The sequence below is a fragment of the Sceloporus undulatus genome, chromosome 4 (genome assembly GCF_019175285.1).
Source record: "Sceloporus undulatus isolate JIND9_A2432 ecotype Alabama chromosome 4, SceUnd_v1.1, whole genome shotgun sequence".
Classification (NCBI taxonomy): Eukaryota; Metazoa; Chordata; class Lepidosauria; order Squamata; family Phrynosomatidae; genus Sceloporus; species Sceloporus undulatus.
In genome coordinates this window covers 127,247,856-127,263,056 of record NC_056525.1, presented here as the reverse complement: position 1 = coordinate 127,263,056, position 15,201 = coordinate 127,247,856, and the positions used below count along the sequence as shown (strand labels likewise).

The window sequence follows — 15,201 nt, the reverse complement described above, 5'->3', positions numbered from 1 at the left end:
ATAATAATAATAATAATAATAATAATAATAATAATAATAATAATAATAATTTATTTATAGCCCGCCCAATCACTAGGAATCCGGACGGGTTACAACAGTAAAAATGCATTACAATAAAATACTAAATGATCCCTTCCCAACCCCCTCCCCAATATTAAAACTAGAATTAAACAATCAGAGTTTAAAAAACAATAAAATGCAATACAGCATTAAGTTAAAATTAAAAACAATTAAAAACAATTTGGTGGGCAGAGCAACATACATCAGAACGTTGAGATCATATTCGTAAATATACGCAAAGGGAGGAAGCTAGAATTTGTTAGCTAAATTGGGAAGGCCTTAGAATTGTAGAGTTGGAAGAGACCAGAAGGGCCATCCAGTCCAACCCCATTCTGCCATGCAGGAACTCTCAATCTAAGCATCTCTGACAGATGACCATCCAGACCAGCCTCTGTTTAAAGACTTCTAAGGAAGGAGACTCCACTAAACTCCGAGGGAGTGTGTTCCACTGTTGATCAGCCCTTACTGTCAGGAAGTTCCTCCTAATATTGAGGTGGAATCTCTTTTCCTGGAGCTTGCATCCATTGTTCCAAGTCCTGTTCTCTGGAGCAGCAGAAAACAAACTTGCTCCCTCCTCAATATGACATCCCTTCAAATATTTAAACAGGGCTATCATATCAGCTCTTAACCTCCTCTTCTCCAGGCTAAACATCCCCAGCTCCCTAAAACGTTCCTCATAGGGCATGGTTTCTAGACCCTTTACCATTTTAGTTGCCTTCCTTTCAACATGCTCCAGTTTCTCAACATCCTTTTTGAATTGTGGGGCCTAGAACTGGACACAGTATTACAGGTGGGGCCTGACCAAAGCAGAAGAGAGTGGCACAGTAAAAGGTCAAGAAATATATAGGATAAAAGAATGGATGAAGACTATGAGGGAGAAAGGGAAAATAAAGGAGAAATTGCAAGGATCAAAATTAACTTGGTATAATTGTATTCAGTTGGAACAATGGACAAAGAAGTATGAGAAAAATATAGGAGAGATTAGAGAATATACAAAATTTGAACAGTTGATTAGGCAAAGAGAAAGTATAGAGGCAAATGAAACTTTGAAAGGGGTCACAAGTGAAATATATAAATTATTATTAAAATATAATGAGAAAGATTATCTTAGGACAACATGGGAGGAGGACTTAGCACAAAAAATAAACATCCACGAATGGGGGGAAATTTGGAATCAACGCCATTTAAAATTTTATTCTATACGAATAAAGGAGAATTATTATAAAATAATTTGGAAATGGTATTTAACGCCTGTAAGGTTAAGTCATATAAATAAGAATTATTCAAGGTTATGTTGGAGAGGGTGTCAAGAGATAGGCACTTATATGCATATGTGGTGGGGTTGTAAAACTGTAAGGAAATTTTGGCAAATGGTATTCGAAGAGATAAAAGAAATAACAAAAATTGATTTAGAATTTTGTCCAAAGATAGCTTTATTATCTTTATATGATAAAACTAACTGCACCCAAGTTATAAAGGATCTAATTACAAATTTATTAACAGCGGCGAGATTAATGATAGCAAAAAAGTGGAAAGACCAGGGAGATTTACAAATACAAGATTGGTATAGGGAGATATGGCAAATAGCAATGAATGATAAGTTAACTAGTGAAATTAAGTTTAGAAGAGGAATAATCAAGAGAAATGATTTCGAAGCAATATGGAAAACATTTGTACAAAAAGTTTTAGGAAAAGAAGGAGGTGTTTTACCACCAGAGGAAGAGCTACAATTCTGGAGATAGAGTAATAAGAAGATAGGCTCGGGTGATGGGGAGCACTTGGGGGAAGAGGGGAATTATAAAAAATATATGATGAAAAGAAATATTAATTAAAGTTAGATAAAGTAGTAAAGAATGGAATATACAGTAAAGGGATATATTATATGTATGGGGAATATAATGTAAAAGTTTTTTTATATATTATTGTAAGGTGAATTTAATCAATATTTTGTTTTATCAATTTATTATAATAACATTTATTAATTTCATTCTACCAATAAAATTATAAAATATAAAAAAATTAAAAAAAAAAGAAGAGAGTGGCACTATTACTTCCCTTGATCTAGTAGACACTATACTTCTATTGATGCAGCCCAAAATTGCATTGGCCTTTTTAGCTGCCTTATCGTACTGTTGACTCATGTTCAATCTGCGGTCTACTTGGACTCCTAGATCTTTTTCACATGTAGTCTCCTTAAGCCAGGTGTCCTCCATCCTATATCTATGCATTTCATTTTTCTGCCCTAAGTGCAGTACCTTACATTTTTCTGTGTTGAATATCATTTTGTTAGCTTTGGCCCAGCTTTCCAGTTTATTCAGGTCATTTTGAATTTTGATCCTGTCCTCTGGGGTATTAGCTATTCCTCCTTATTTGGTGTCATCTGCAAATTTGATAAGTTTGCCCCTAATTTTGTCATCCAAGTCACTGATAAAGATGTTGAATAGCACTGGGCCCAGGACAGAGCCCTGTGGGACCCCACTGGTCACTTCTCTCCAAGATGAAATGGAACCATTGTTGAGCACCCTTTGGGTTCGGCCAGTCAACCAATTACAAATTCATGTAACAGTTGTCTTGTCTGGCCTACATTTTACAAGATTGTTTCCAAGAATGTCATGGGGAACCTTGTCAAAGGCCTTACTGAAATCAAGATATGCTATATCCACAGCATTCTCTTCATCTACCAAATTGGTAATTTTATCCAAAAAAAAGAGATAAGATTTGTCTGGCATGACTTGTTTCTTTGAAACCCGTATTGACTTTTTGTTAATCCATCTCATCCAGAAAGTCCTGGAGTTGTGAGACTACATGGTCTAGTACCTTGCCCCAAAATATAATGTTGGAAACTGGCCAGTAATTATTCAACATCATGGGATCCAGGTAGGGCTTTTTCAACAATGGTTTTATAACTGCCTCCATTGGGCATACTGCAATTTTGCCTTCTTTTAGTGAGGCGTTAATCATTCCCTCTACCTACTTAACCAGCTCCCCTCCCCTTAATTCTTGCTTAATTCTTACTTCGGGATTCATGCAACCAACTACATTCCCCCTACAATTGGATTCATCTACCAACACTTACAAGTAAATGTAATAACAGTAATAAAGAATTATTTTTATATAATGCCACCTATTTATGAACTGCTTTACAGATGACACAAGGCTCTAATCCGGAGTGTTTGTAATCTAAAGCAGACACAAGGAAACAGCAGAGGGAGGTACAGAATTTGGTAAATTACTTTTTTTGGGGGGACAACAAATCCCAGAATCTCCCAATTAGCATGATTAATTTAAAAAGTAACATTTTGAAGCTATGGAATGGGGGAAATGGAAGCATGGATAAACTGAGGAGGAATATGTGGATACTTTAATTACATATAATTTTGCTTAGTACAATATGGAATGGGGACTAAAGAAAATAAAAGTTGTCCCCCATCTCATTTGATAAGCATAAAATGTGTTTTTAAAATAAGTTAGGTATTCCTAGTTTCAGATATTTTCCATATTTTGTGTTTGATGTGTGCCTTCAAGTCATTTCAGACTTATGGTGACCTGGGTTTTCTTGGTAAATTTCTTCAGAGTTTTTGCCTTTGCCATTGCCATCCTCCGAGGCTGAGAGAGTGAGACTTGCCCAATGTTACCCAGTGGATTTTTTTGACTGAGGGCAATTCAAACCTTGGTCTCCTAAGTTCAAGACCAATGTTCAAATCACTACACCACGCTTACCCTGAGGCTACTCCCTTGACAGATGAATGACATCACAGAATCTGTCTTATAAAGATCTGGAGCCTCTTTATGACCTCATAGAATTTCTCTATACCTGATGGGCTGATGATCTTGCTTATATAAAAGTTCCTCCAGCACTTAATGTAGAAGTTTGGTCATGATGGAAATAACTTGGTGTCATCTGTATATTGTGTGACAATATGGAACTCAAAGGTCATGTGCTGCAATTCCTGCACAAGGGAATCAACTAATGGAAATTATTTCTGGCAGAACACTCAACAGAATGGTTTTTCAGTGCCCTACCCTCATTCTTCTCTTGGGGACTGTCTTCTTGTTTGAAAATGCATTTTGTTACTGTGAAGGGCCATCCTGGGCAAATACTGCTTGGGATACTACACAGGATGCTACACAGGATCTGGAGCAAATGTCGACTAAACAGCAACCTAACTGTCTTCATAACTCAATGTGTCATATATGTCACTGTATTGCTGGCCTGAGATTATCCAAAGAGAACCTGGAAATGTTGTACACTAGTTGTAAAGTGGTACTCGTTATAGTTGTTTGTTTGTCTCTACATTACATTTCACTCAAAGTGACAAGAAACACTAAGGTAAGAGTATGAATTATTTAATGAAGATAATGGTTTGCCCACTCCAGATTAGACTGTCTTGAAAATATATATTTTTGCCTTGGATCAGAGTCCCATAAATTAGGGAAAAGTGAAAAACAATACTATGCCTTTGTTTGTTGTGTCAGAAATACTTTCTAAGCGGCACATAATAACTATAATGATGTTGTAATATTTACAACTAAAAAGTTACTGATTTTGTTCCACTAGACTTGCTACAGGATCTTGGGAACTGCAGACTGGTGTGGGGCTAAGGATTTCTTAATCAGTGTGGGGTTAAAGATCCTTAATCAGAATTCACAAAGATACAATTTTCTTGGTCCTGGGAGAGGACAAAACCTGGTGCAGAAAGTAAAACCTGAATTTGCCAGTGAAATTATCACTCATGAGAATGTGAAGTTTCATGTATATTTTAGTGCAACAATGTAATAAAATAAATAAAATAATTCACACAAAATACACACAGTGTATTTCTAGTGAACACATATTTATGTTGTTCCCCAAGGCTGCAATAAGAACTTTACAAAACAGATGGCCACACTTTTTAGTGGACTTATCCCTTATCCCTGTATTTTATTAGCATACTGACACTAAGAAACTGTTACTTTGATCTGTGCATCCTCAGCTTAATATTTACATAGCAAGCACCTGTTAATAGACCCAGGAGAGGGTCAGTAAAACAAAATGGACTTGTGTTTTTCTTATTCTTGTTGCAAAGTGATTTTGTTTTGTCATTTCTCTCAGCCCAGTCAGGAAATGATCCAGAGTCACGCCTCCGTTTCAATTACTAGAGAAGGAAGCAAGGAACACAACCAGAACATGGACAAAATGATTACCAAGTTGGTGTCCAATACCTCCAAGATGATGAAGTACATGAAGCTTGTAGCTCATAGGCACAGGAAAGAAGTTAAATACTATAAAGCAAGCAAAAGAAGAAGAGGCAAAAATGAAATTGATGAAGACGAACAGCTGTTCCAAGTTTGTCCCAACACCCATAGTTCCTGTGGTGAAACCTCAATGTATGAATTTTAGAAACAAAGCTTCCACCCTCTCATTTTCCACTCCTCTTTTCATGTTATTTGCAGTTCTGCTTCTAAGACAACAGGGAGCAACATAGACAACAAAAGCCTCTATTTGCGCATTCATCATGCTTGGGGTGAATTCTGTGAAGAATCATATGGATGACTGAGCTGAAATAGGCATAAAAGAGGCTATTAAACGATTTTTAAAAGCCTAGACAACGTGATTTACATTTTATTGTTTGGTAGACAATGCTGTGATTTTTCCATATGATCCTGATATCTTAGGCCGGTTGCATGAAAGTATGGTTAATATAAATCCATATGTAACAAAATGAATTTTTAGCAGCTGTACATCAGTCCTTCTGACTAGATTCCAGATCCAGACTGACAGCTAATACAACACTTCTATGGCAGCAGAAGATATAATGAACCCTTTTTGGTGTTGTTCTTATGTATTGTCTGCTCAGGGATAAAGGCTACTAGGAAGCTTAACAGAGAGAAATCAAAGATTTATAACATTAAAATGTTACATTTTCAATTTATATTTATTTAAAACTTATTTAAAAGATTAAAAAATGGCACAAGACTATGCACATTTTACATATTTGGTTATTATTTTATCCCATTATTCCATTTTCAGTCTAGCCATCTGATTTGTATTATGTGAGTCTAACTTCTTTTCTTTTTGAAAAAAATATTTTTATTCACACATAGCAATTTTTTAAATGTAAAGCATGTAAGGATAACATACAATTCTAACTATCAACTAATTACCCCCAATTCAACTACAAACTATCTAAAAAAACACACACACACAAACATAGAGTAGGAAAACAAGAGGCTTCCAACTTGACAGCTCACGGTTATAATTTATACGCTTACTCCCTCTAATTTATTATTAAAAAACTTAACATAATTATACTGATTACTATTTTAGATTACTCCTACTTTATACAAACTATCATATTTCAAATCACAAATCTAAAATTTCAAAAAGTTGTAATTATTTTCTAAATCCACGTGAAGTCCCTTTAATTGGGTTAGTCCATTTGTCCATCCAAGATGGTCATAGAATTTTACTAGCCCATCTTCCTTTGTTGGGAACATAATTGCTTTCCATCTCTCTGCTTAGTAGACTAGTCTTGCTGCTGTTACCATAAAACAAATAAGCAAAAGTTCTGGTTTCATTTTAATTTTTAATTTTAGAATGTCTTCCATATAACATGTATCTAAATCCAGTATGATGATGATGGTCATTATTATCATTATTATTGCCATATCACATGTCTACTACATATGATAGAAAGACTCTTCTTTATTTTAATATTTCTAACAAATATTAGAAGAGCTAAATACCAGTGGCATTGATACATCATCTCAGAAAAATATTCTTTAAGATCATAATTTGAAGTGAATCTTCTGGAACTAGCACAGATCCCTAAGATAAAAGTTGTATTACTGTAACATTTTAGATGTTTTATTTACTGTGTGTATTTCAATAAAATCTTGGTGGGGGCGGGGTGGAGGGTAGGAATCTTAAATCAGGATCAGAGGCTTCTGTGAAAAGTTAGATAGGTGTCTATAACAGATAGGGCCTTCTGGCTTGTGATACTCCACTTAATGGAATGCCCTCTCCAAGGAGGGTTGCTTGGCTTTTAACATCTAGCAGTTTAGCTTTGCCTAGTGTATTGGAATGTTGTTTTTTATTGTCACTTCTTTGCACACTGCTTATTAAAATTATTTTTAATCTATGTTTTAGCCATCTTTAAGGGTAGAATCCTATTGTGACTGCGTTATGTACTTTCATTTTTTATTTAAATCATGTAAGGTACCAAGGCCAGTTTTTGCATTTTGTGAACTAACACTGTAATAGATAAAAACTCTATTCTGATCTTTGTAACTACTGACTGTACCCTTCAGGCTGCAATGGTATACTCACCTAGCATTCATTCTTCTGATGCTTTTTTAAAATATAAAATAATGTTATGAACTTTAACACTTTCCCCATATATCCTCCCCCTGATTAATCAATATGTTATGACCTAGATTTTGTGCATATTTAACCATACAATCTTTCACTTGTTCATTCTCTATTTCCATTTCCAGAAATAACTTATGTAGAAGTTTTAACATCAGAGTTAAGTTGTCCCGATTCATAAAGCATAAGTTGTCCCGATTCACAGGCAAGTTTATTCAGAAGCTCATAAAGTTGATGGTAAAAATTAAGTATTTAAATCACTTGTTGGTGACTGTGACACAGTGGTGAGCAATTGTTTCCCAGTCTCCTCTGTTTCACTCGCAGCAGCACAAAAAGAATGAGTGTTGCTTTGATCGCTAAAAACAAGATCTAGACTCAGGTGGGTACTCCTCTGAGCTTCTCATACCCAAGAAGCAATTTTTGCCAGTTTAAAATGTCCCATACTGGCAAGCACCATGTCTAGTGTCAATTTCCTTAGTGGAACCACTAAGGAACATAACACCATTTCAACCTGGAAACCTTCTTTTTTGAGCACCCCCCATGAAACTAAGAAGCCTAGATTCAGCCAAAAAAAATTTGAGGCTTCCAAAGACTCTGATGCTGACAGACTTACCTTGCCATATAGAAGGTGGAAGAACAGGCAGCTTCCCGTTGATGAAGTGAACACCTTAAGGCCAAGAGAAACTAAGCTCCTCAGGAGAAGGAAACTTGAAGATGTGACTTTTTGAAACTATAGATATTATCACAAGGAGAATAAGGACAGGAGTGAAGAGGAACTCTCCCATCCTTATGCTGTCCTTATTGTGCGATTGAGGGAAAGATTATTACAACGTTGCGCTTATCTCATCATTATCCTGTCAATTAAGTAGAATTGTCCTATCAGTTTTCTATTACCAGAAACTTCCATTATTGAAAAATGACAGGTCACTTCCAATTCATTGACAGGATAATGATGGGATAAGTGCAACATCATCTGATAATCTTTTTGCAATTCCATGATAAGGATGGCATAAGGATTGGATAATGACAGAATAATTGTGACATCGTTTGATAATCTTCATACGATAAGGATAGGAGCAATCCACTTCGCTCCCATCCTTTTTTCCCCATGTGATAAGATCCTATGTCCAAGTGGATCTCTGGAAAATGAGGCTACATATGCTTTCAATTTCTAAACTGTGTATAATGCAGTTGACTGCTGAACTACTACCCTGTTGCTGACATCTAAGCTACCAAATTCATCTGCATCCTTAGACTGTACCTGCTCCTTGACTATTTCCACATTTGGCTTTGGCTTTAACCTTTCTATGTAAGGCTTCTCTGATCCCTAGTAGTGATGTGATGTGACAATATTCTCAAGAGAATATTCTCCAATAATGAGAATAGTATCAGCGTATTCTTCAAAAGATTGTCTATGGAATTTTTAGAATTTTATAATTTTCCATTACAGGTCTAAATAATTCAGCATATTCAACTTTTACAGTAGACCATTCTTCAGCATTAGTTTTCTTCATCATTCTAGATGCTGGTGAAAGGTCAGGAAGAAACTCTTATAGAACATGGCCACATAGCCCGAAAAACCCACAAAAACTATAAATAAACTGCTTAAAATAGTTGCCTTCTCAGTAGATATGTAAGGAACAACTTTTATTTAATAGTATGGTAGTGGCCAGAGCCAGCATAGTGTACTGGTTTGAGCATTGGACTATGACTCTGGAGACATTTAAAACCCAGCTCAGCCATGTAAGCCCACTGGGTGTCTTTGGGCAAGTCAAACTCTCTCAGCCATAGAAAATGGCAATGGAAAACTTTTTAAAACTTTAGTTTGTAAAATTCAATAACATTTAAAAAAAATAAAAAATACTGTTCAGACCATGAGTAGGATATATGTGAAACTGACACTATAGATTAAATTACAACAGTCTTAATATTATGCAGTAAAAGTTTATAATGGGACTTCAGTGACAGGCAGCATAATCTTCTGTTAGTAAAAGACCTTGCTGTGGATTTTTATTTTGAGAGCTGCACTGGCTAGACCTCTGAGGAGTTCCCTAAGTAGCAGCTACACCCAAGCCCCAGCCTAGTGTTCAGTTTGCAAGTAGATGTCAAGCCAAAACAATTAAGTAGAGAGCTTTCAGGAGCAATATATGAGAGAGGTAATTACTGATGTAGTTCAAAGGAGTTATGCTTATGATCCACTTAATGTTTGTGACTGAGATGGGAGAAACCCAATTTTCCTTGGATCAGGTTAAAACAATTGATTCACTTGATCACTAGCTTCATGAGTTAATCTTGTACTTATTTCCACTTGCTCAGGATTTAAATTCCTTAAGAAGCAGAGCCCTTCCTCCAGTCCATCCGCCTTGGTTCAGGCTTCTGAGGGAGAGAAGAATTGTTGGACCTGATTCCCTTCCCCACCACCATTCCGTTCTCCTTTTGTGTCGTATCTTTTTAGATTGTAAGCCTAAGGGCAGGGAACCGTCTTATTAAAAATAATAATTGTAAGCCACTCTGATAGCCTTAAGGGCTGAAGGGCGGGGTATAAATACCATAATAAATAAATAAATAAATATTAAAAAAATATCAGAGCCACATCTCAAAAAAGCTTAGGACAGGAGTTACTTAATCTTACCTGCCCAGTCCAAGAATTCAACACACTCTTTCTTCTCATAGCGGCAGGCAATATCTCTGGCCTTCTCACCACGGAAAGTAGTTGCATAAATATCTGCTTCCAATTCTATCAGAGTTTTCAAAGTCTCGAGTTGACCCCAGGCTGCAGAACAGTGGAGAAGTGTATAACCTGAGAAAGTGAACCAAATTACATATATAATTGTGAACATAATACTTATGTATACCATTCTGTTTTTCCATAATTTATAACTTCAAACAAAAATATCATGCTTTTTTCATGCATTAACAATGCCTGGTCAGTCAGAATCCAGAAAGTCATTCTGTTTTAAGGGATCCTCAGTCAAAGAACTGACATATAAACCTTATTCAGCTACTGATCCTTTTGTTAAGAATTCTTTTAACAGCTACGTTTTGAGAACCAAACATTTAATTATTTTTTTAAAAAATAATTGAATGGTGTTCATCAGCTAGATACCTCTGGCTGTCGTTTCTTTCAGATTAACCCCATATCTTGCCAGTGTCCGGATAACATCCTTCTGTCCAGCCATGCAAGTTGCAAACAATAGGCCTCTCCCTACAATATCCCTTTCCATTAGCAACTCAGTAGCTTTTTCATGATCAGGATCTTCTGGGTCCTCAAAAATCTGTTGTACTTCCTCTGTGTCACCATTTAAGGCAGCTCTCAGGAGAGGATTGACGTATGCTGTTTCTTCTTGAGATTCTAAATCCTTGTCTTCACTTTGCTTTGTTGAGTCTATTGTCTCTTCTGCCAATTCCATTTCATCAAGATAAGACTGAGAAAAGAAAAGAAAATGAAACCCCTTCAAGCAGATGTAAAGAACTGCACATATTTTAGTCTATGACGATTTCATACAAAATGAAGGGTATAGCATGTACAATTGCACATGTAAGAGACATCATATTTTGGGTCTAGAGGATCTAGCTATGATCATACCTAATCTAAAACCTTTTTGGACTACTGTAATGTACTCTGTGTTGGCAATCTTTGAGAAATGTTTGGAGACTTCAGCCAGTCCAGAATGCTGAGACAACAGACTTCAGCATTTGCAGAAAGGAAAATGATCATATACACCTGAGTATAAGTAAAAAAAAAAAGTATGCCCAAAAATTGACCCTAAAATCCTTGGTTGACTTATATATGGGTCAGTACAGTAATACTACTTAGAAAGGTCCTGAAAGAAGTACCACCCTGATGCCCCACTCACCCTACCTATGCAGTGATTTCTGAAAGAGAAGTGTGTGTGCGTGTGTGAAAGAAGTGATTCCCTTCCCAATCTGATGTTAAAACTTTCTCTCCCCACTAAACAAATACCCCATTTCCTTCCAGTTCCTTCCCTTTTCAAAATCTTCTCCTCCTTTACCAGGGAAGTGGTGTTAAGTGGTCGGGAGACATCCGGAGAAGGAGAAGGAGGGAGGGGAGTGGTGCTTCCCCCTTTACATCTCCTTGTTACAGCCCCCTAAGTTTTACCCTCAACTTATCCACGGATCTTATCAAAATACATGATTTTGGCCCTAAAACATTCCCTCGACTTGTACAAGAGTATATATGGTACATTACTAACAATTAATTACTGAATTTGGGGCTATTACCTGTTTTTAACAATGCATTGAGTCATTTTCTCATAAACAACTGATTGTATGTTTATGTTTTGCAGCACAATTAAACTGTGTATATTTGGAAAGGCTTAAGCACCTTAAAACTTTCTTGATGGACAGACAAAGGCCTGAAACACACAGATCAAATAAGGGGGCTTCTGGTTGATTTGAGGGCATAGCATTCAAATGACACATGCTCCCAAAGCAACCGGAAGCCACTTCAGTGTTGGAATCTGATCAAAAAGGTTTGGGATTGTGGCGGCAGCCCACTTCAGGAGTAGGCCATGTGGTCACCACAGTCCCAGCCTGATTGTGGCAGGAGTAGCCTCTGGCTGCTCTTTACCTGCCATGTACTTTGGCCCAACTTTTAGAACATCACACTGACAGAAATTTGGGTGAAAGAGTTAAAGTGATAATTAACTTTTACACAACATGGTACAAATGTATTTTGTTTTGAATCTTTTATCTCTCTTCACATGTTGATTTTTAGAAAGATATTCTATCATAGTTGTTGACACTGTATTCACTAGAGAATTTTACTTGGACAGTTCTGGATCATAAATCCTGCACACCTTATTACACTAGATGCATTGTTTGCTGGTTATCTTTCGGCCTAAACAGATGGGCAGGATACCACAGGCCAACCCCATGGTATCCCACCTGCGGTTTCCACTTGGGTCAATCCTGGGCCAGCATGGCAACAGGTGGGTGTTTACATGCATGCAGGCCACATCACCGTGGATCCGCTGCCACCGTGCATGGTTTACTTGCCGCTGCTGCTGCGAGCACTCTGAAGGCCCCCGACATGGCATGTAAGGGTGGAAACGGGGCACCTGGTTATACCTTTGTGACCTGGTGCCCCCTTCCAATGTCATAAACTGCAGCAGGGGCCTTCAGAGCAGATGTGACAGCAGTGACAGGTAAGGGGTGCACAGGGCTGTGCAGTCTACCAGCTGTCACCATGGAATGTCTAGAAAACTCTGCAGCTAACAGCCAGTCTTTTTAGACTGGATTAATACCCTTTGGGCCGGGATTAGTCTGGGACAGCCAGACTGGCATCTGGAGTGACCAATCCTGGCCTGGGGCTGTCCCAACAGTACAACACCAGCCCAGGAGGAACACAGGCCTTTTGGCCCACGCATACAACCCCCCCAGTCCCTGTAAAATCTTTTAAATATTAATATTAAAAAATAATAATGCTACGGCAAGATTATTGACCAGAGCAATTATAGTGGGCATGCCATACTTTTGTTACAGTACCTTGGTCTGTTTGTGGGCTGATTATAATCTGCAAATTCCTATATGACTTGACTGTTTGAATGACTGCATTCTTCCATATAAAGAGAACTCAAGTCTTGCTTCCTAAGGACACATTCCTCTTGTTGCAGGAAACCCAAGTCTTATTTGTTAATTTAATTTAGTTCAGCACCTAGAATCCTGGCAGTTGGCTGGAAGTCTAGGCTAGAGCCATCTCTATCCTTACTTTGGCAGAATAATACACTTTCCTGAGCTGGGCATTTGGTTTTTAAGTAGTCCTTTTTGCTGAAATAGACTTAAACCTGGCAAGTACTGCTTATTTCATATCAATGTATTTTTAATATTTACTCTGAATTTTAAAAAGTATTTCTAACTGATGTGTTTCAACTCTAACTTGTATTCCAATATAACTTTCCAAATGTATCAGTAAAATTTTATCTAGCAACACCATCACAAGATGCAATTGAAGTGGTTAAAAAAAAGAATGTAAGGATTTTATGTTACATCTGTGAAAAGTCAAAATCAGCTCTATTGTCAAAATACAATTAGGTGAATTTTTTTAAAAAGTAGAACTTCAACAATTCTAGGGATTGAGAGAATACAGGGGATTATTAAGTCATATAGGAATCAGTTACAGCGGGGTTTGGTTCCAGGATCCCATATGGATAACAAAATCCATGGGTGCTCAAGTCCCATTAAATACAATGGCATACTAAAATGGTGCCCCTTATATAAAATGCCAACATTAAAGATTGCTATTTGGAATATATATATTTTTGGAGGGATATTTTCAAGCCATGGATAAAAAGTCCGCGAATAATGAGGGCTGCCTGTATTTAGTGCAACATCAAGATATTTAAAAAGTAGAACTCCTAGAATTATAGGGATCAAAAGAATACAGTACAAGGAATTAGCTAGCAGAAGGCAGGTGGGTGGGAGAGAGGGGAAAGGGGCAGTAAGGGAGTGGAAAGAGGGGAAGGGAAGAAAGTTAGGGGCAGTGACGTAGCAGTGCCTGGCTATGAAGAGATGTGCTTCTCTCCCCCTTGACACACAACCCATTGGCTCTAGAAGCACTGAGGTTTTCAAGACACTGGCTTCAGAAAGAAAGCCTCTCCTTGCCTACTACCAATGGAGAATCCGGGTGAGGTTGACAAGCTGGACTTGGTGCTGCTGCCATACACATGTGAGAAAGCAAAGGGACTGACAACAGTTGATCATGGGGCAGGGGGAGAGTAGGATGAAGTGCACATACGTGAGGAAGCAACGGTCAGCACTGCCTCAATGCAGTGCCATCAGTTGGACACCCACCTTCTCTGAGCCAACCTTCCAGGTCCCTCCACCACTCTTGCCAAATCCATTTCTAGATATTGGCATGAGGAAACAGGAATGGTGGAAGATGAATTGATTTCATTCCAAAATAACACAATGAAGAGCCCTCCCTCCTTGCCAACGGTCATCTTCTGGCCTGGAGGGAGTGAAAGGACAGGCTCAACGCCGTCTTCTTAGTGCCTTCAAGTCTGATCAGGGACGTAGCCAAGGGGGGGGGCCAATCCTGTCAGTTTTCCGTAACATTTTTGTCCTTGAATTTGTTCCCTAAAAATTTTGTCCCTGTAAGAAGTCGACTTATGGCAACCCTCAGTGGATTCATTGGATCTGCTGTGATTGGGACTGGCAGTTGGACTTCGACCATTGAGTCCTGTGGGACTACTCCCAAGAAACTGCGCATAGGAGAATAGCTTTGAATGGCTTCTGCAGCTGGAAGATAAATGTACACTCATCAGCCCTCCAGAGTCGTTGGACTGCAGTTCCATATCCTTTGCCATTGCTGGCTGCTAGGGCTGATGAGAGTTACACATGTGTCCACACTCTGCTTTATATGTTGACATCGCCGCCTCCTTATGTTTTATGTGATACATTGAAAGCCTGATTAACGTGAATAAAAATATATTTCACTGTTGAAATAGCACAGTTATCTTAGCCCAGACCACTGCAGAAATAATCCAGTTTGAGACTGCTTTTTATTGCCTTGGCTCAGTCCTAAGGAATCCTGGGAAGGTGTTTATTGTGGCACCAGACTCTCTGACAGAGAAGAAGACTAAGGACTGTTACAGACAGCCAAAATAAGCTGCTTCGGGTCTCTTTGGAGTATGCTATTTAAATGATGCATGGGTCCTAAGAGTCCGGAGGTCCGCGCCAAAGCCACACTCCATTCCTAAGCACTGGAGTGCAGCTTTGGTGCAGCTCTTCTGGATTCTTAGGATGCACACATCATTTAAATAGCATACCCT

General features: G+C 38.0%; 1 protein-coding gene across 5 annotated transcripts in view; it reads right to left on the bottom strand.

The window, feature by feature from the left end:
* The window catches only part of ANKRD45 (ankyrin repeat domain 45), a 29,923-nt gene extending 15,576 nt beyond the window's left edge, over positions 1-14,347 (bottom strand). Inside the window, exons 1-4 of one of the 5 annotated variants that reach the window (XM_042463939.1) lie at positions 14,222-14,347; positions 10,515-10,833; positions 10,041-10,208; positions 4,890-5,322 (exon numbers count right to left, since the gene is read on the bottom strand). In XM_042463939.1, the coding sequence (XP_042319873.1) occupies positions 5,189-5,322; positions 10,041-10,208; positions 10,515-10,833; positions 14,222-14,287 (687 nt within the window). In that variant the 5' untranslated portion in view covers positions 14,288-14,347 and the 3' untranslated portion in view covers positions 4,890-5,188. Of the gene's footprint in view, positions 1-4,889; positions 5,323-10,040; positions 10,209-10,514; positions 10,834-12,916; positions 13,047-14,221 lie in introns of those variants that run through there. The other 4 variants (XM_042463937.1, XM_042463936.1, XM_042463935.1 and 1 more) reach the window with 4 other exon arrangements.
* Positions 14,348-15,201: the final 854 nt, after the last annotated feature.